General features: G+C 41.5%; 1 protein-coding gene across 1 annotated transcript in view; it reads left to right on the top strand.

The window, feature by feature from the left end:
- PCCA (propionyl-CoA carboxylase subunit alpha) overlaps positions 1-20,354 on the top strand; it is a 421,935-nt gene that overhangs the window by 17,143 nt on the left and 384,438 nt on the right. The window contains exons 2-3 of the mRNA XM_075590774.1: positions 9,493-9,570; positions 17,111-17,158. Of these exons, the coding sequence (XP_075446889.1) occupies positions 9,493-9,570; positions 17,111-17,158 (126 nt within the window). The remainder of the gene's footprint in view (positions 1-9,492; positions 9,571-17,110; positions 17,159-20,354) is intronic.

Below are 20,354 nucleotides of genomic sequence, written 5' to 3'. Positions count from 1 at the left end.
TATCCAGATACTAAATTATTATATATGCTTAATTGTGAAAAATATGTAGGTATGAGTATACCACTAGAAGAATGGAAAAGCCATATATACAAACACCTCTAAAAACTTGATTTGAAGAAGGTGTTTGTACACCGAAACGTTGGATGGTTTGACTGTAATCAGTCAATAAAATTACAATTTTTTTTTTTTTGTTTTTTTTTTTAAACTTGTATTTTATTGTTTTTCAAAGATTAACATGGAGGGGAGGGAGGGGTACAGAAAATGAAAAGGGTGGGTGGAGAGGGTTAAGGCAAATCATCCACAATGGTCTCCGCGCAGGGATCTTGCAAATAAAGGTATACGTATATTTATATAAAAGTATTAAAGACATCCTATATGTTAGAAGTGCACACATTTTGGTTTAAAATCGAGTCTGAGTTCACGGTCTTAATTCAGGTTTGGATTTTGCCATACTGTATATAAGTCGCCCAAGGGTCCCAAGTTGTCAAGAAACTATTAAATCTGTCATGGACTAGACTGGTTAGTCTTTCCATGATCATAACATGGTTCATTTTGTTCATTACAGTTGGGAATCATTCTGTTTCCAGTGTTTCGCTATCATTGCTTTAGCTGCCAAGAGTATTTGTGTTGTCAAGTAGTCTGCCTTCCTTTCAAGACCGTCTGTAGGTTTTAATAAAAGTACAGTTTCCATGTCCCATGTCAATTCTATACCTAGTACCCCCTTTATTAGTCTTCTTATTCTCCCCCAGTATAGGATAATCTTGGGGCATGACCACCAGATATGTTTAAATGTGCCCGATTGTCCGCAGTTACTCCAGCACATGGGGGAAATGATGGGATGAAAGAATGAAGGTGCACAGGTGTGTAATGCCATCTGTGAAGGATTTTCAAATTTGTTTCTCTAACTGCTGAGCATCTGGAAGCTCTAGCTATTCTTTCATATATCTCTTCCCAATCTTCCCCCTCCATGGTACTACCTATATCTTTTTCCCAGTCTGATATATTTTTGCTTGTTTGCCCTCTGTTGCTGTATCAATACCTGATAAAACTGGGCGATTTGTCCCTTTATGGTATATGCCTGATTGATACAACCTCTCGAAAGTGGTTAGGGATCTAGTCCAGGTTTCTTGTGGTTGTATCGAGGAAACATAATGTTTAAGCTGCATATACTGGCGTGTATGTGTATTTGGGATATCGTATTCTTCCCTTAGAACAGAGAATGGCTTAACTCTGCCCCCTTTTTGCATGCTGCCAATAGAGGATAGCCCTTTTTCTTCCCATCTTTTAAAGACCGATGAGTGTTGCGATGCTGGGAACTCTGGGTTGAGTCTGATTGGTGTCAGAGGCGAAGGGATAGATGAGATCTGTTTATATTTACAGTTTTTGTCCCAGATGCTTAAAGAAAGAGTGTGTTACGACTGGGTGGGATTTATATTGGTCTGCTCTGTTTTCTTTTTTTATCCACAAGAGATTTGCCATGCTTAGCATTTTGGCCCGTTCTCTCTATATCTACCCATGGCTTTGTACCCGGGGATGCTGACCAATAAATTAACGAACTCAGTCTAGCTGCTTCATAATATTTAGCTAGGTCAGGTTGCCCCAGGCCTCCTCTGGTCAGAGGGGGTGCCATTAAATTTTTCTTAATTCGGGGCTTTTTACCATTCCAGATAAATTTGACTATCTCTTTTTCCAGGTCCCTAATGACATTCGCTGGGACCGTTACTGGGAGAATTTGAAACAAATATAATATTCTTGGTAGTAGGTTCATTTTAACTGAAATGATCCTACCCGACCAGGAGATCTGGTGACTCGACCAGTTCGATAGATCTTCTCCTTTTTTTTTAAAGTTTTAATTAGATTTGGGTAGTTTGCTTTATAGATATCCTCATATTTTTGTGTAATGAAAACCCCCAGATATTTTATCTTATCTGTCTTCCACTTTATAGGGAATTTCTTTTTGAGCTCTTTCTCTTTTTCTATGGGTATGAAAATATTTATAGCTTCAGATTTAGTGTGGTTGACTTAAAAATTTGAAATTTTGCCGAATTCATCTAATGTATCAAACAGGCTTCTCAGGGATGTCTCTGGGCTGGTCAGGGAAAGTAGAATATCGTCTGCAAAGAGGGCTGTCTTGTAGACTTCATTGCCTATAGAAACGCCTTTTATCTCTGGGTTTGATCTTATTCTTGTGGCTAAGACTTCTATGCAGATTGCAAACAGGGGGGATAGCGGGCAACCCTGCCTGGTGCCGTTTGTAATCTTAAACGGTTCAGAGGTGTAGCCTGAGGTGCAGACTGTGGCTGTTGGGTTGGAATATAGGGCTGCTATACCGTTTATAAAATTTTCATGGATTCCTTCCTCTCTGAGCGCTCGAAACATAAAGGGCCAGGCCACCCTGTCAAACGCTTTTTCTGCGTCAAGTCCTAGTATCAGTGTGGGGCATTGATTCGTGTTGCTGTTATGAATAATATTAATGATCCTGCGAATATTATCCGAGGCCTGTCGTTCTGGGGTAAATCCCACTTGGTCTGGGTGAATCAAGGTATTTAGAACCTTTTTCAGTCTGGTCGCTAAGATTTTTGCAAACAATTTTGTATCTGTATCAGAGAGATGGGTCTGTAGCTAGAGCATAGGGGTCCTGTCCTTCTTTTGGGATTACTATGATTGAGGCTTCCAGTGACTCGGCTGGCATAGTTTTGCCATTTAAGATCCCATTAAACCATCTAATTAAATAGGGTTTCAGTATATTCTCGTATTTTTTATAATAAAAATTCGTAAAGCCGTCCGGGCCTGGGGCTTTAGAATTTTTAAGAGTTTTAATATCACCGGTTACTTCCTCCTCTGTTATAGGGATTCCTAGATAGTTTGTCTCTGATTCATCTAGCCTAGTTAATCTGGTTGTTTCTATATAGTCATCTATTTTTGTAGTCCTGTCCAATTCGTTTTGGTCGTGGTTTGTCAAATTATATAACTTGTTATAGTATGCCACGGATTCTTTATTTATTTCTACGGGGTTATATAACATTTTATCTTGGTTGGCCTTTATACTAAATATATTAAGATTAGTCGTTTTATTGCGGAGTTTGGCTGCTAAATATCTATCTGCTTTTTTTCCTTTCTCGTAATACGTTTGGCTTGTCCAGCTCATTGCTTTCTCGGTGTCCTCTATCAGTATATTTTTGAGTTTTGTTCTATCTTCATCTATTTTAGCTCTAATGTCGTCTGAGGGGTTGCTTTGGAAGTTCTCTTCGTGCTCCCTAATGCTAATGTTTATATTCTTATTTTTTTCCCTTTTTCTGATGGTCGCTTTGTGTGCAGCCCATAGAGTACTGTCTTCTACTTGTCCGTTGTCGTTTATTGAAAAATAGTCTAGTATAGCAAACCTTATTGCGTTTTTGGTCTCGGGTATTCTAAGCAAGAGGTCGTTCATACGCCACCTTGCTCCGGCAGGTCTCTGGTGCAGATCCTTCAGTGTTAGTAGCACTGGGGCATGGTCTGACCATGTAATGTTATCTATTTCTGCTTTTACTATACGGTTGGCCAATTCTCTAGATATAAAAATATAATCTATTTGTGTATACTGATTGTGCGGGGCTGAGTAAAATGAGTACCCCCTTGTTATAGGGTTCATCAGCCGCCATGCATCTACCAGTCCGCTTGTTCTTATATTTTGTTTAAGGGCCGTTGAATTTTTCATGTTTGTGTTGTTCTCTATCTGATTTTCTCGCTTTGTCTTTGTTGCTGTCTATGATCGTGTTTAGATCGCCTCCAATTATTAAATGGATTCTCCTATATTGATTGTGTCAAATGCCTCGCAGATAAACAGTTCCTGGTCCTTATTAGGAGCATACAAACAGACTAAAGTCAGGTCTGTGGGTCCTAATTTGCCAGATATAATTAGCATGCGCCCTTCTTTGTCTTTTTTTATCTTATCTATAGCAAAGGGGACACCGATTTTAATCGATATTGCTACTCCTGCCTTTTTATTTATTGCTGAGGAATGGTAAATTTGGTGGAAATTTTTATCTCTCAGTCTACTTATATCGTCTCTAACCAAGTGCGTCTCTTGGATCATGTAGATATCTCCTTGTTTAGCTTTAAAATCTCTGAACATAAGTTTCCTTTTTCATAGGAGAGTTTAACCCCTTAACATTCTGTGTGATTATTTTTAAGCGGCTAGCCATACATTGTCATTTATTGAATTATACAAAGTTTCTTTGTTACTGAGTTTATTGGGTCTACATACTTCCTGACGATTTTGTTTCAGGGAGTATACCATTCCCTGTTTTCTAATTATACAGAGCTCAGTGTTTTCGTGTGGATTGCATTTGGGATGCAGAGGAAAAGTAATTGGGTATAAACAAAAATAGGCTTGGGGGTTGTTAACTTGGTGTGGGATCGGGCCCTCTATTAACTCGGGCCTTTGACTCTGCTCTGGGGTTTTTTGGGACATGCAGAGTCTAAAGTGAGGGAGGGGAAGTGTGTGGGGTGCATTGTGGTACTTGCATTCTGATGAATTTTGGACACCTACAGGTAACCGTTCAACTTGGGAACTCGGCTGAGGCTCTGTGGGCTCCAATCTTCTTGTCCTTCACAAAAACTTTTTTTTTTGTCAGTGCTAAAACACATATATATATATATATATATATATATATATATATATCAATCAAACGTTGTGTGGAATACACAACAAATCTTATGGTTATAGTTAGCCTATGTACTTAAGCCCCTCGGCTTATTCTTCTAGCTCATTTAATTCTTATTTATCTAAAGATTCTGCTTAACATAAACTTTATTCTCCAGTGTTGAAAATAGTTAGACTAGATCGCAGTTATTCATGTCCTCCTTGAGGACGTCTGAACTCTAGTCCATTGTCTCTGTTTTCCTTGTAGTGGGGCTCTCGCCTGGGTTGCAACTTCCGGCGGGACCTCCAGACCCAGGGCCGCCATGAATGCCTGGCCTTCCTCTGGCTTCCTGATTGTTGCTTGTTTCCCGTTGTGCGATGCTTGTAAACGGAATGGGAAACCCCAGTGGTATCTGATGTCCTTACTTCGTAGAAAGCTCGTAATCTCTCTAAGATCCCGTCTTTTAGCCAGTGTGGCAGGCGCGAGATCGGAAAAGATTTGTAGTTCCGATTCTTCAAAGTGGAACTTATCCTGGTTTCTGATTTTGGTGATAATTTCCTCTTTGGTTGAGAAGTAGTGCAGCCTGGTAATTATATCTCTGGGTCCTCTGTTCTCAAACTCCTTGGGTCTGAAGACTCTATGGGCCCTGCCCAGTTCCAATTTAGGATTGGTGGCTTCTGGAAGTATACTTTGAAAAAGCCTGTGGAGATAAGGTTTAATATCCTCTGCCGCGACCGACTCTGGGACATTGCGAATCCTGATGTTGTTCCTTCTTGATCGATTCTCGACTTCCTCTTGCGCGTCCTGGAGACGAGATATCTGATCTTTCAGCTGGGCTATGTCTGCGTCTGTCTCGGTCTGTCTTTCGGTGGAGGCTTCCATAGCTTCTTCAAGGCCCGTAGTGCGCACCTCTACCGCCGCGATTTCGGAGCGTAATCCCATCATTGCGCTCTGCAGTTCTTCATGGAATGACTGCTTGATCTCTTTGACCCAGGCCTTTAGATCGTTTCTTAGACTTGTCCCTTGGTCCGAGTCCGAGCCTGACTCGGATTCTTCGTGGTCCTGAGATTGCGAGGTCTTGTGCTTTCTCGGGGGTTTCGGTGTGCCGCTCTTTTGCTTGAAGAACAGGGAAGCGTCCGGTTTTGGTGGCTTTTTTGGCGGGGCCATTTCACAGGTCTATTTTGTTCAATTAGCTAGAACTTGTTAGTCCCAGGTCGCTCTTGTTGAGTTATATATTTAATTGCTTTGATCCATAGACCCCTGAGGGGGGTCCTTGACTCGTGCTTTTGATTTTATCGTGACCCCATTTGCACTCCTTCACATAGTATTCCCCCTATTGCATAGTTTTATTCATGTGTTCACAGGTTGTGCGGTCCAAAGCTTCAGCGGATCTATGCTGCCCTAGCAGGAGGGACTGGCACTGATTCTGCGTGCCACTCTATTGGGGAGACTTCTATAGCAGATCTCCTCTGGCCCGTATATCCCTTACTCCTCTCCCCCTTACCTCACCCCCCACAGGGTGTAAGCGCGCCTCTGCGTCTCTGGAGGTCCCGTTGCGCTGGTAGTACTTCTTTTATTAATTCTGTGCAGCTCCTCGCTGCAAGCGGAGTCCTCCCTCACCTCAGGGGCTCGATTGGTGGCTATTGTGTGTTGCTGCCGGGCCGCGAGTTAGTGTAACTCTGTTGGTCCGGCGGCCATCTTGGATCGCGGCACTGCGGGGCTCCTGGAGTGTGGCTGCTGCTCCCGATCGCCGATCCGGCGCTAACTAGCCCTTGAGACTGCCCGCAGTGTCGGGGCTCAGTGCGCAGGACCCTCTCCCGGGTTGTGGGGCTTTTTGGGGATCGCGCTCGTCGGCGTGAGCGGTGTAGTTTGCTCGGTGCCGACTGAGCGGCTTGCGGCTTCACAGCTCGGAGTCTTGGCCACGCCCCCATAAAATGACCTTTTTTAAATTATTGCATTTCTGTTGGTGTGCTCCGCTTTCCTTCTGTTCTACTAATGTAAAAGAGAATGGATATAAAATCCTACTCCGTTGGTACCTAGTACCAGATTACATAAAATAGACCTTCAATATACCAATAAATGCTAAAGTGGATGTCTTTATGTTGGTACTATATCTCATATCTGGTGAGCTTGTCCCAACATTTCCCAAACTTGGGCCCAGATCTTTGATTTGATCGAAGAACTAACCCATCAAACAATTTAAAGAGATCCATTTATAGCATTATGTTATAAAAAATCCAGGCATCAATTTATAGGGTCTATGTTAAAATGGATAAGAAGTAAAGCGTGACACACTATGCTCATTTGCATGTCATTGCCCAGAATACCTGACTGCAGTCGAAGCACTGTTTGCTAAGCGATAATGGGTAAAGAGTTGCAGACCTGTCTGAGACATGCAAATGTGCCCACAAGTGATATTTTTAGTTAGTATACACGGTACGGTGGGCTTTTTTAAATACCCATCATAACTCTTTTTTATTATCTAGTTAAAAAAACAAAACATAAACGTTTCCAAATATTGACCGTACACATTTCAGCCACAAGATGCGCTAAAGCTAACTTCTGGAAATAGGAAGCACTTCCACCAATGACTGATTTTACAAAAAAATTAAAAATGTAATCTTATGGAACATCTTACACGTCTGTTAAATGGATCTTTTGATACATTCTATGAGATTTGACTCCCCAGGGAATCTTCACAATATGTCAGAATTTGATGATGTAAATATGTAACTTTTTTGTTTTACCTGAATTGTAAATTTATGAAAATGTTAAAAATAAACGCGTGTGTTTGCTCCCTAATTTGAGTCTCAGATTTAAATTTGCATTCAGTAGTTATAACTCACTCAAAATTATTACAAACATACAGCTCGTCCCTTTTTTACTGGTTTACTGCACAGCACCCTTGTAGGATTAAATTCTGGGGCAAAGATGCTGGATTTTAATATCCTAATTTCTCTTAACAAAGAATACTATATAAATGTTCAACAGTGTACAATTCAGAAAAGAACAGGTTATGGCTAGTACTAATTACAACTTCTTCCCTCTTTGAGATGTATTTATTTGCTTTTGAAAAGAAACTTATTTTTGAAGCAAACCTATCCCTCTTTATCAGGCGACGTGTGCTTCCAGCAATTCATCAAAACTTGTAATCCAAGTCAGTTGGCAATAAATCTTTCCTTCCTTCCTATCCAGACTGCAATTGGGAATGTTGCTGTTAGCCTTTGTAGGTACAAGAAGTAGCTCTGCAGGTCAAATAATAGGAAGACCAATACAATGACAACTCTTCCTTACCTTGAGATCTCTTACTTGTGAAAAAAGGGATGTGCTTAATATTCCTTGGAGACGAGCCTGCAGGACATTGCAGATTTGCTGAATTCAATGGGTTGCAGGCACCCCTGCAGAATATTCTTCCCCCGCTCCTATCTGGAAGTAGTCTGAAATTGCTTACTTTTTAGGGGGAAAAAAAATGTATATGCTTTGCAAGAAACACCACAAATGACATTGCTGATTATCCCGTAAGTCTCTGTCCACTACAATCTATTCAATATATGGGGGGTAATTCTATATAGTCCCAAGCAGCTGCCAGGCAACTTCTGACAATACAGAATAAGGGCCCACAGCATATAGTCATATCAGTGCATATCAGTTCCCTGCCCACGTGCCGTTTTGTGTCGATTTCCATTCCTCTCTCCCACATTTTCTGGCCGATTTGAAATCCCCCACTGACTTGACAGAGCATCTTCAGATGATTGCGGGGCAATGGGCCACTTTGGGGTAAATTGAATCATCCCCTACATTTCTTAAGTTGATTTCGGATTTTCTTAAGTTGATTTCGGATTTATCAAATTGTTGATATTTTGATGACATCCATCTGTGGTGGTTCATATAATCACTTAGATTTAGACTTGTGTTCTATTTGCAAGATATTGTCCAATTATTTGATTGAATCATATACACAAAAACTATTTGTTTTTAAATGTTATTTCCTAAAACCTATTTTAGAAATAAAATATTGTGATTTATAGGTCAGTTTATATACTCAAGTAATTTGTGGTTATAGAATGAGATTCATAGCTTTCGCTGACTGATTCACTGATTCCCCATCAAGTTGCAAGTCTTCACAGGTGTTTGTTAATGATTTTAAATGTTAGCTGCTTTATTTGTTTTATTGCAGTTTGCTGCGGTCCAGGGGGGGTCGCCACTCATGCTTTAGGATGGCTTCCTTGGTGATTGACTTCAGGGGGTTGTTTCTGAATAGTGAGGGGCGGGATTTTCGGCCGGCAGTTTCTCGATACATTTTAAACATGGTGAGAAAGACCCTACTCTTTGACAAAGAGCACGCATACGTGAAACGCGTCAGAGGCCTCTCACACATCTCTGTGTGATATTATGTTGCGGAGGATCCATTAAAGATTTTTTTTCCCCAATGTTTGAGCGCTCCAGCCTCCGTGATTTCAGTTCCCATTGAGCAGCAGTGCATCGCCCTAATCTGTCCTCCATCGGACACCATTTCCTAATTTAATTGTAAACTGTAAATGTGCTGCAAGTGTTCATTTAATGAAGGATTGGCAAGCATGAGATTTGTTGCAAACAATCATTGTATAGGACACATGGGCCTCTAATTCCTGTAGTCTAGATCTTACCACTTCATTGCAGTATTAACCTACAACGCATTACATGAGCGGGCTAAATGTCATGAGAACTACAGTACGTGCCTAGAAACTCTTACAAGAAATGGTTTCTGTTGGTTGCTTTGATTCAGCTGCCTAGTTTAAACGTGATCATTAATAAATGTGGTATGAGTCATGATCTCACTTCCAATGATTAGTAGCCTGTTACTCACAGAGTGGTTATTTCTTTACAGCATTCTGTCGCCAGATCAAGATGGTGCTACTTAGCCTCACATATCCAATATTCAACAGCACATGATCCAAATGAAAAGGTTGGTATTTTATTCTGCTAATGTTTCTTTTTCACTTTTTAACCAAATATTTGCTGATTTTTATTTTTTGTATTTTCTTTTAAGCATTGCTCCCCTTAATTTTCTTTTTCTCTTAGCAATCCTGACCATGCACTTTTATGTTAAGGAGATTCCTGTTATTACAATAATACAAGGTGTCTCACAATGGGTCATGGTCTTGTGAGAGTGGAGGAATTCATGGGGCTGTTTGGTGCTTCTTAGAGTAGAGTCTATTTATTATGTAATCTCATAGGATAAGGTAGATTTATGATTGTGTGGTATGTATGTATCTGTACCGTGTCGATCGAGATGAGAGCCATAGAATCTCTAAAGGGCAACCACAACAAACAATCAAACCTGCGGACAAGGGAGGAGCTGTGGTCATAATGAAGACCACAGACTACCTGCGGGAAGCGCACAGACCACTCTCTGGTGCATTACATCAAACTGTAGGAGGTTCCAACAAAAAAATACATGAGAACTCAACAGGATCATTAAAACACTCCTGATCCACACGAGATCAGATTCTTGACCTGAAACCAGCTAACCCAAAACCTGGCACATTCTACATGCTCTGTAAAATTCACAGAGGGTAACCCTGGGCACCTTATTGTCTCTGGCACACTGACTGAGAATATTTCTGGCTGGGTGTAAGGCATTCTAAAACCACTTGTCAGGAACACACCCAGTTATATCCAGGACACCACCGACCTGCTAAACAAATTTAATGCCATTGGCCCCCTCCCAACAGGAACACTACTAGCAATCATGGATGTAGAATCACTTTACACAAACATCCCCCACAAAGATAGGATTTCAGCCTGCAGATATTTCTGGGACCGCAGGAGCCACTCACAGAGACAGTGACTAAATGCATAGACTTTATTCTGACCCATCACTACTTCACATTTGGAAATTACACATACATCTAGACAACCGGGACCGCTATGGGCACTCGGATGGCGCCACAGTATGCCAATCTGCTCTGTGCAAAACTGGAAAGTTACTTTTTTTTTTTTCTTTCCACCTGTCACTTGAAACCCCTTACATACCTTTGGTACATCGATGACATCCTCCTGATTTGGACCTCATACAGTTCCATGAGAAATTCAATACATTCCACCTGACCATCAACCTCACTCACCCATTCCCCGGATGAAGTATATTTCCTAGATCCCACCATTACTGTAAAGAACAACCAACTACAGACATCTGTTTACCGCAAACCTACAGACAAAGCTAGCTATTTAAGGGACAACAGCTTCCACCCCATACACACAAAGTATGCAACCATCTACAGTCAAGCCATACGATACAACCAGATATGCTCCGACACAGCAGACAGAGGCCAGCGTACTACAGCCTTGAGATCGGATTTCATAAACTGTGGATATAACCACAGAATTGTAGACCAGCAAATTCACAAAGCCAACAGAATACCAAGCAGTGATCCTCCTTGAATACAGACAGAAAGAGACAAGCGACAGGGTACCTTTTTGGTGGTCACATCTAACACACACCTAGAAACCCTACGCAAGATTGCCAGGGAACTACAACCCATTCTCCAGGAAGATACAAGACTGCAACAGGTCTTCTCTGAAACACCCTTATCATAAAGACAACCTCATTCTCAAGAAAATGATGGTGAGGAGTAAAGTATTCAACAGTACAACTGAATGCGGGACAAGACCATGCCAGGACGCAAGATGCAAAACCTGCGCAATGCTCCACACAGCGGGCACAATACAAATACCACACAGAAATCGGGAGTACAAAATCAGAGTAAGGTTCATCTGTTCGTTCAGCAATGTCGTGTACCTCATCATGTGCATGAAATGCCCAGGGGGCTGCTACTACATAGGTGAGACAGGACAGGGGCTAAACAAGAGAATGAATCTGCATCACACGCGGAACAAGACAGTCCTGTCAGCGAACATATCTCTGACTCTGGCCATAAGATGAACGACCTGAAGGTGGCAATACTCAAACGTAATCTTGGAACACCGAAAGAGAGAGGTTCCATGAATACAAATTTATGCAACTGTTCGGGATACTTGGCGGTGGCCTAAACAGAGACCGCAGCTTCATGAGTCACTACCTTGACGAGAACTCTCTTCCCATGAGTGCTAAAGGCCATGTATGTACATACTGCGCTATATGACTTCACACACAGCTTCTCTTACATATGTATGTGTACAATGTAATTCTAACCCTATATACCAATAGGGACCACATAGAATCTACACACATTAATAGTAATGCAACACCCACTTACATTTCTACACCTACCCACACCATTGGTATACACTCCCACACAAACCTTTTGTAAAGCGCTGTATACACTGCGGGCACTTTATAAATGTATATACTTGCATCACTCACATTCAGGGACCATTTAACACCTTGTCATCGCATACTGCACAGGGGGGGAGGGATAGGCTTCAGTCAGATACATTCCAGGATGCACTCTTTCTTGCTTTATCCATTGTAACACCACCGCAAAGAGATCAGTGTATCTCGAAAGTGCGCACAAATAAAAGCATTTAGTTAAACAGAACGGTATCGTGTCTTTGTTTTTGTATAGATTTAGCAAATGGAAATATGACTGTGTGCTCATTTGCACAGACACAGTGTGGCCCTTTAAGTAGATTATATTGTTCACTGCACTAGAAGAATGTGACCCCTTGGTGGTATAAAGATATAGGATATATCTATCTTGATACCTCCAAGGGGTCACATTCTTCTAGTGCAGTGGTGAACAACATAATCTACTGTGTGTGTGTGTGTGTGTGTGTGTGTGTGTGTGTGTGTGTGTGTGTGTGTGTGTGTGTTTATAATTTAAACAAAAGGGTATGCTGCACACCAAACATAAATACATAAAGTTTACCGGTGCTGCTGGTTCAAGGAGTACCGGTCAGGGTTATTCTAGGTGTATGCTAAAGAAAAATGGATCCAACGCTCCTACGGATTTGATAATAAAGCTATTTATTTGTGCCACACAACGTTTCGACCTGAACAGGTCTTTATCAAGTGACTAGGCATGTAACTGAGGATAAGCCCAATATATATATATTTTACACCTTGGCAAAAAATGCCATGCTAGGCATTGGTTTGCCAATAATCTCTCTTCCTCATATTAGTGGCACAGGGAGGAATCTAAAAATAAAAGGTTTATAAGCTTATCCACACATTAAAGCAGCAAAATTAATGATTGTAACTAAAAGGCGGCCATTTAGTTAGTCACACAATCAGGATGTTGACAGATTTAATACAGGAGCACCAAACTTAGGTAAGAATGTAGAATTATATATTGTCAAATGGTTTACATCTTGCTATACATTCATATCCTAAACTTGCTGATTTAGCGTAAAATTGCGGTTGCTGTATTATTTCTGCAGATTTGTTGTTAAAAATAAATATTTTTTTATTTTTATAACTATTTGATTTTAATAATACAGTAAAGAATACAGACAAGAAAAAGCGTGGGGGTAAAAAAAGTGTGTGTGTGTACACACACACGATTAGGAACATTCCATTTAAATGCCCCCCCTTTTTCATCATAGGTGGGAAGTAGGGGTCTCTGGAGATGTACAAAGTTTTCATTTTCACTCTGGGGACTCCCTGCTTCCCCAGATATTTCTCTCCATAGGTGCTCCCGATACTTCCTGGTTCAGAACTCCCATGGCACGTGGGCCAATAGGAAGCCACACTTGATGACGTTGCAGCTTCCTATTGGCCGCACGCCACAAGAAATGTAAAATTCCATTTGTATCCCGAGCAGGGGGTGATACAGGGTGCATGTTTAGAGGTAAGTATCTCGGGAATTAGGGGGTCCCCAGAGCTAAAATGCGTGCTGTTCAGCTCCAAAGACCCCCTGCTTCCCACCTATGTTTAAAAAATAAATAAAATAAAAAAACAGGTAGGTAGAACGACATTTAACTGAAGATAAAAGGAAAAGATACGCCAAACTAATTGAAATCATTAAGATATATATATATATATATATATATATATATATCTATCTATCTATATCTATCTTAAATGTCCACCTCATATAAAATATTCCCGCAGGAGAATTAATGTAGCTAAACTGAGGGATTAGGAAATCGAACAGAAAAAGCAAAAGATTGACATAGCCTAGACCTGGTCACTGAGGTTAAGTAAATATCATTGTGATGCCTCCAAGAATCGGACATTTGAGGCTTTTATCTCTGAGGCTTGTATGCTTCTCCATTTACATAAATGGCCAAATCATCCTTTTGTATTTGTTCAATGGAAAGTGTCGACATCTGGCGTTATATTGCCGCTATACAGCTTCTGGTGGCTGAGAAAATATGGGTTATTAGTGTATTGTGGTGGCGTGATATCTCCGGGATCAGTTTGCGGAGAAGAGCTGGCAGAGGATTTGCCGTACAATCCAGATCCACAATTCTATTAAACAATAAACATGACACCCAATAAGTTATCCGCGGACAGTTCTGCCTTGCATGTATGTATGATGCCACATAGCCAGAGCCCTTGAAACATAAGTCAGAGACATTTATGTAATGGTAGAGCACAGGTGATTTAACTCAGGGGTGTGCAAGAAGGGGCGCAAGATTTTTCTGGGGGGGCGCGGGCGGTTGCAGAGGCCCCGTACGCTTCCCCAAGGCAAGTAAATGCCGGGGATCGTGTGAGGCCCCTGCAACTTCACTTACCGGGATTCAGAAGCTGGGTGTGACGTCACATTACCCCGCGGCGTCATTTGACGCCGGCAAAAGAGGTAAAGGGGGGGGAGGGGAGGAGGGGCACAGCTCAAATAGTTTGCACACCCCTGATTTAACCCAATGCAGGTAACAAATAGTGCAAACGGACTGGTCAGCTACTTGTCCCTTCCAGACATTTGTGAAGTTTTTTTTAAGTCTCATTTTGGTACGGTACCACCTATTATTTAAAAGCATTGCATTCATTGTCCTTGCAATTGCCCCTCAAATCTCACTCCAATCCTCTTGATCTAAAGTCCAAGGTCAGTTGAAGATGTACTGAAACTAGCCCCTTCTATAATGGACATCATCAAAACTCAAAATATTTTTTGGTGGAGGGGGCTACAGAGGCCCTTATTCTATAAAATGCACCGAAAACCCCAATTACTTCTGTAAGGCTTTCCATGAGATCGCGCCGAATCGGCTCTACCGCGCTTTATAGAATAAGGGCCAAAATGTCTAAACTGGAAATATTTGAAACTACTCCTCTTGGTTATGTTAGTATATCTGATCTAATAGTGTTTATGGGTTTAATCTGATTTTGCTACTTTGTAATGAATCCACATTTTTTTGTTTTACAGCATAGCTTGGTAAATAAGGGCAACAATCTGAATGTTACAAATAAATGTGGATTCCTTTTTCAAATTTTGTTCCAGTTCTGATCTCAACATTTTCCACACTCTTTATTTAGCGTGTGTGCATTTATATTTTGCTCTTGTATACTAATTCAGGTTGATTTACATTTTTTTTGGTAAGAGAGTAGAGCAATGTAATAGAGGTCTATTGTATTTCTTTGGAGATGCTCTACTTTTCATAACAGCCATTCATTTTTGATGAAATAAAAAAATAAAAAAGTGGCATTTACATAATCTTTGGATCATTTTATTCTGAGTTTTTTTTTAACTCTGATTTTGGCCATAATTTGAAATCTTTAAGATATTGATGTATTGCAGTAAACTGTTTGAATAAAATAAAGGATAAATATGATTCCTTTTACGTGTTCACCTTCACTAAAATTGTAGAACAAACAGCAATAACTATATATAGAAAAAAAACATATATTTTTTTTTTTTAGATCAAAATACAGTTTTTTTTTTAATGTTTTTAATTTTTATAGGAATAGAACAAATATTTCCTTTCTAGTATTGTCCATTCGTTTCATGTTCAGCGACTCAGATCTATGTTTGTATAGTGTCAGAAGTATTAAAATACAATAACAAGCTATGCAAGTTCTTTTCTACATTTCCAGGAAGTCTGGTTTAAAGATATCTTTCAAAGCCTATGAAGAAGGGGAAACATTGGTTGGACGTATTCCGCGAGCCAAGCAGTTTCCTAAAAACACCCAAATGAACTCCAATGCGGTTAAAAAGAATATGCTTTGAAAGTCCAGATGGTTACAATGCTTTAGTTTTTTTTTTTGTTTTTTTTTAAATACTCTGCAGGACCCATGACAAAGGTCAAGAAAAAGTCATGATTGTTGTCCTACTATGAGAATTACAGCAACTTTCTTCCAAATATAACAATTATACTATTTTGTATTTATTTCTTGAATTCTAGGAATAATCTGAATGTTTAATGAGGGATTTAGAATATACTGTACATCCAGGGCAGTGCTGACACAATTATCTCCCCCAGTCAGATTAGCATCCACCCACACCCAACATCAGTGTTTAAGAGTAAATTAAGTCAACTTGGGCATCAGCTAGCTTCAACGGTCAAGGTTGTTTTGGTCACGACGAATTGTCCCAGTCCAAGCCACAACAGTCCAGTACACTGCTATATAGGTTCATTTATATGTGTGTAGATATGACACACCAGTCATACTACAGTTAACTATGCACACAGATGTCCATTTACAGGAACGTTGGGGCTGTTGCCCAACAGCATTAGGTTCTAAAAATTATGTAAATACTAGTGCTATCTATACCCATTTGAATACATGTGAGACACTGTGATACTGGATAGTTGATGCCCAGCATTTAAAAGCCATAGCAAACTCCTATCCACAGACACCACCACCACTCCATCTCTTAATCCGCCCTCCCCCCAACTCCAAATCCCAAATGGTGCACATCTTTGTCTGTGCTTTCTTTACAGTCTCTGCAGTAAGGTAAATGTAAAACTCATTTTAGGAGGGTCGCATTTTGTTGTCAAATTTGCAATGCAGGTAGGGATTTCTGGCCTACAGAGCATACTGTCTAAATAGAATAGATTTAAGGGAGAGAGTAATTGCACCAGGAGTGCAAAGAGCAACCACTGGTCAAATCTAACCAAATGTCATGTTGAAGAGGTGAGCTTTCAGGCGTGGCATAAAAAGGGGGGTGGGATGTGGAAGCATGTAGGGCCTTGAAAGAGAGAAGGAATATTTTAGTATTAATACAGAGTCTGATGGGAAGTAAAAAAAGACCTAGAAGAGACTGAACTCGTGCATCGACATTTTGAATAGATTGCAGAGTATGAAGTTGGGAGTCAGGAATGCCAGAGAGGCGGTTGCAATAATCCAGTCGGGAGATAATGAGGCCTAAGAGTTTTAATGATTTCCTTGTGACGCAGTGAATCGGACTTCATGAAGATTAATTTCCAGACTGCCATGCTTTGCTGGCAGGTAAATGGTTTCTTAGGCATGTACTTTTTGCTGCCAGTGTAACTCCCTTTTCATGTATTTTTACTCCTGTTCATTTTCTTACTTATGTGCACAATTTCATCATCTTAGGCACTTTCTGGACAAGAAGCATTTATTATTGTGTATTGTTTAAGTGAAAATATTTCATTTCTTTCAGACATTTGAGAAAATTTTAATTGCAAACAGAGGAGAAATTGCGTGCAGGGTAAGTATCTTATTAAAGCTATGCACTCGCTGTATATGTATGTATCAATATCTTTATATAGTGCCATCCAGGTACATAGCGTTTCACAGTAGTTATACATGTGACATAATAATATAACACGTAATGGGAATAAGCACTTGAAACATAACAGTAACAGGAGAAGGAGTCCCTGCCCCGAAAAGTTTATAATCTAAGTGGTAAATGGGGAGAAATTAGAGACAATAGGAGGGTGTTCTGGCAAGTGTCTGTAAGGGGTCTAGGTCAGTGCATGAGCTGTTTAGTATCAGCCAACAGAGCTACCCATATGCTTTGTTAAAGATGTGTGTTTTAAGATGGGTCTTAAAGGTGGAGAGAGGTGGGGCTAGTTGGATAGGTCATTCCAGAATCGTGGGGCAGTGAGTGAGAAATGTTTTAGATTGGAGAGGACTTTAGATACAAGAGGGGTAAACCATAGCCCTTGTTGAGCAGAACGCAAGAGTTGGGAAGGTGTATAGCAAAAAATTAGGGCTGAGGTGTAAGGAGGGGCAGAAGAATATATAGCCTTAGGCCTGGGACATGGTCAGCGCTTATGCTCGGCACTGAGCCCCTGCAGCCGCAATGAGAGCGGCTTTAGCAGGGGCTCGCGCACGCGTCAGCGCGCTTGGGGAAGCGTGTGTCTGACGGCGTTTTGAAATTTCCCCGCTTGCCGGAGCGCAGGGCCGGTCACGTGAGCGGTTCGCCCAATGAGGGCGAACCAGCTCCGTGACGTCAGTGGCCCGCCCCCTGATGGCGCGCTGTGTAAGGCCAGGGAAAGCACCGCTTTCCCTGAGCCTCAGCGCGCCTCAGCACGTTTGAGAGGCACTATGTCACAGGTCTTAAGAGAGGAGGAGAATTATGTAAGTAATACTGGATTTAATAAGAAACCAGGAGAGTGTTTTCAACAGGGGAGACGCTGAGGCAAATTTAGGCGAGAGTAAAGTGATTCTAGCAGCAGCCTTTAGGATAGATTGTAGGGGAGACGGGTGAAAGGCAGGAAAGCCGAACATTAGACGGGTATAATAGTTGAGACTGGAGAGAATGCTGGCCTATGTTAGACTTTTAGCAGCGGAGCGATAGAGGAAAGGGCGAATCTTTGCAATATTACGGAGGAAAAACAGCAGATTTTAGCTACCTAGTGAATGTGAGTGGGGAGTCAAATGTGACACCTAGGCAGCACGCTTTGTGATACTGGGTGTTTGATGGAGCTGCCAACAGTAATGTAGAAGGAGGCAGTATTGCCAGGACGGAAAAGTAAGAGGGGCATGTAGATCAAAAAAGGAGGGTAGGGCAGACTTGAAGTTTCTGACCAGATTGTCAGTGTGTAGCGGAGCAGATGGAGGAGCGCAGAGTGGAGTCAAGAGCCGGTAGATTAATGAAATGCAGGTTTCTGCATAAATGAGGGGTAGATATAGGTGGAGAAGGTTAGAAATTAGAGAAGGGAGATGTTCAGAGCGGAAAGGGGGAAATGGAGCAGAGAGTTTTTAATGAAAACCTGGTCCAGGAAGTGGTCATCCGTGTAGGTGCTAGCTGCAGTCCATTGGTGAAGGCCAAAAGAAGTTAGAGAGAGAGCCAAGGGAGAGAGTGTTCATCAATCTGGCAGATGAAGTCCCCGAAGAGAAGGGGAGTCAGAGGAGAGTAAGGAGAACCAGGATTGAGTCAGCGATACAGAAGGGGGATGAGTAGAGGTAGGTGGGTGATAGGTGACCGCCACATGAAAAGGGAGAGGAGGAAAAATGTGGACAGTGAGCTTCAAAGGAAGGAAAAGAGAGGGTGGTATAGAAAGGGTTCTGTAGCAGCAGATTGAGAAGAAATGCCCATGCCTCTACTCTGTCATCAGGGTGAGGCATGAGAGAGAAAGAGAGGGACGGCTTCCAGTGCAGAATCAGGCTGAGTGAGCCAAGTTTTTTGGTTATAGCAAAAAGGTGGAAAGAGGGTGAAAAAGAAGTCCTGTACAGATAGGAACTTGTTAGAAAGGGAGCAGACATTCCAAAGGGCACAGGAGAGAGGGGGGTTGACGGGGGCTGGGTATGAGGTTAGAGGGGTTTACACCACGAGGAGGTAAAGTTGTATGTGGGAGAGGAAAGCATGTTGAAATAGTACAGGGGCCAGGATTGGGAGAGATTCTACCTACCCCCACCTCCCCCTCCTCCTCTCCTGCCCCTCCCCCCATCCCCTCCTCTCCCCCCCACCCCCATCCCCTCCTCCCCACCCCCATCCCCTCCTCCCCACCCCCATCCCCTCCTCCCCTCCTCCCATCCCCTCCCCTCCTCCCCTCCCCCCTTCCCTCCCCCCCTCCCCCTCCTCTCCCAAAGTCAAGAAAAGCAAGACAGTATGCAAGGAGGATTTGTAGGGGTATGTCTTTTTAGTGCAGGGTGTATTGCAGAATAGTGTTGGAGGGCACAGGAAGGAAAGGAGTTCATGTGAACTAAGAAGTGAAGAAGGAAGGAGAGCTGGAGATATATGAACTGGAGTTAGAAGAATAATGAGGATGGTAGAAAGAGAAGTGTATTTTGGAAATAAGTGAGCATAGAGCAAATAATTAGGGATGCATGGCGGATGAAGAAGTGCTGTGCTAAGTAGAGGGTTGGGTACTAACCGTGAAGTCAGGATAAAGGTAAAGAACAATATGTAAAAAATCTAAGTGCTGTATCTTCTTGAGTCTTTAATAGATGTCTCCTTGTCCAACTCCGGTTAACTCTATATCACTTATCTACAGGTTACTTTAACACAGGACAGTGCAACCCCTTACAGTGCCATCCCCAGGGATATTCATAATAAATAGGCCCAGTCTAAGCTATCTCCCACCCACAGGAAGCCACACACCACCCTGATTAACACACTACCTAGATTGTTCAATTTAACATACCAATTAAAGACAGGGTGTAGACTATTCACAGCAGAGAGTAATAATAGACTAGCTTGTTCAGGGTATATGTTTTCTGGGTGGCTTCTGTAAACTGATATTCATTGTTTTTGTCTTTACATACACTGTTTTATCGATATGAAATGCAGCATTGTGTGTGGTACTGTCATAGCACACACCACTATAAATCCAGGTATTCAGGTGAACAATTGATCAAAATCCAAGGAGATATATGTAGGATCATGTTATTTTCACTTGTGTGTGTGTGTGTGTGTGTGTGTGTGTGTATATAATTTATTTTGAAAGAATGGTTCT

This window comes from Ascaphus truei, chromosome 3 (assembly GCF_040206685.1).
Source record: "Ascaphus truei isolate aAscTru1 chromosome 3, aAscTru1.hap1, whole genome shotgun sequence".
NCBI classification, from domain to species: Eukaryota; Metazoa; Chordata; class Amphibia; order Anura; family Ascaphidae; genus Ascaphus; species Ascaphus truei.
Note: the sequence above shows the minus strand (reverse complement) of the source record. Positions and strands in the feature narration are given on the sequence as shown.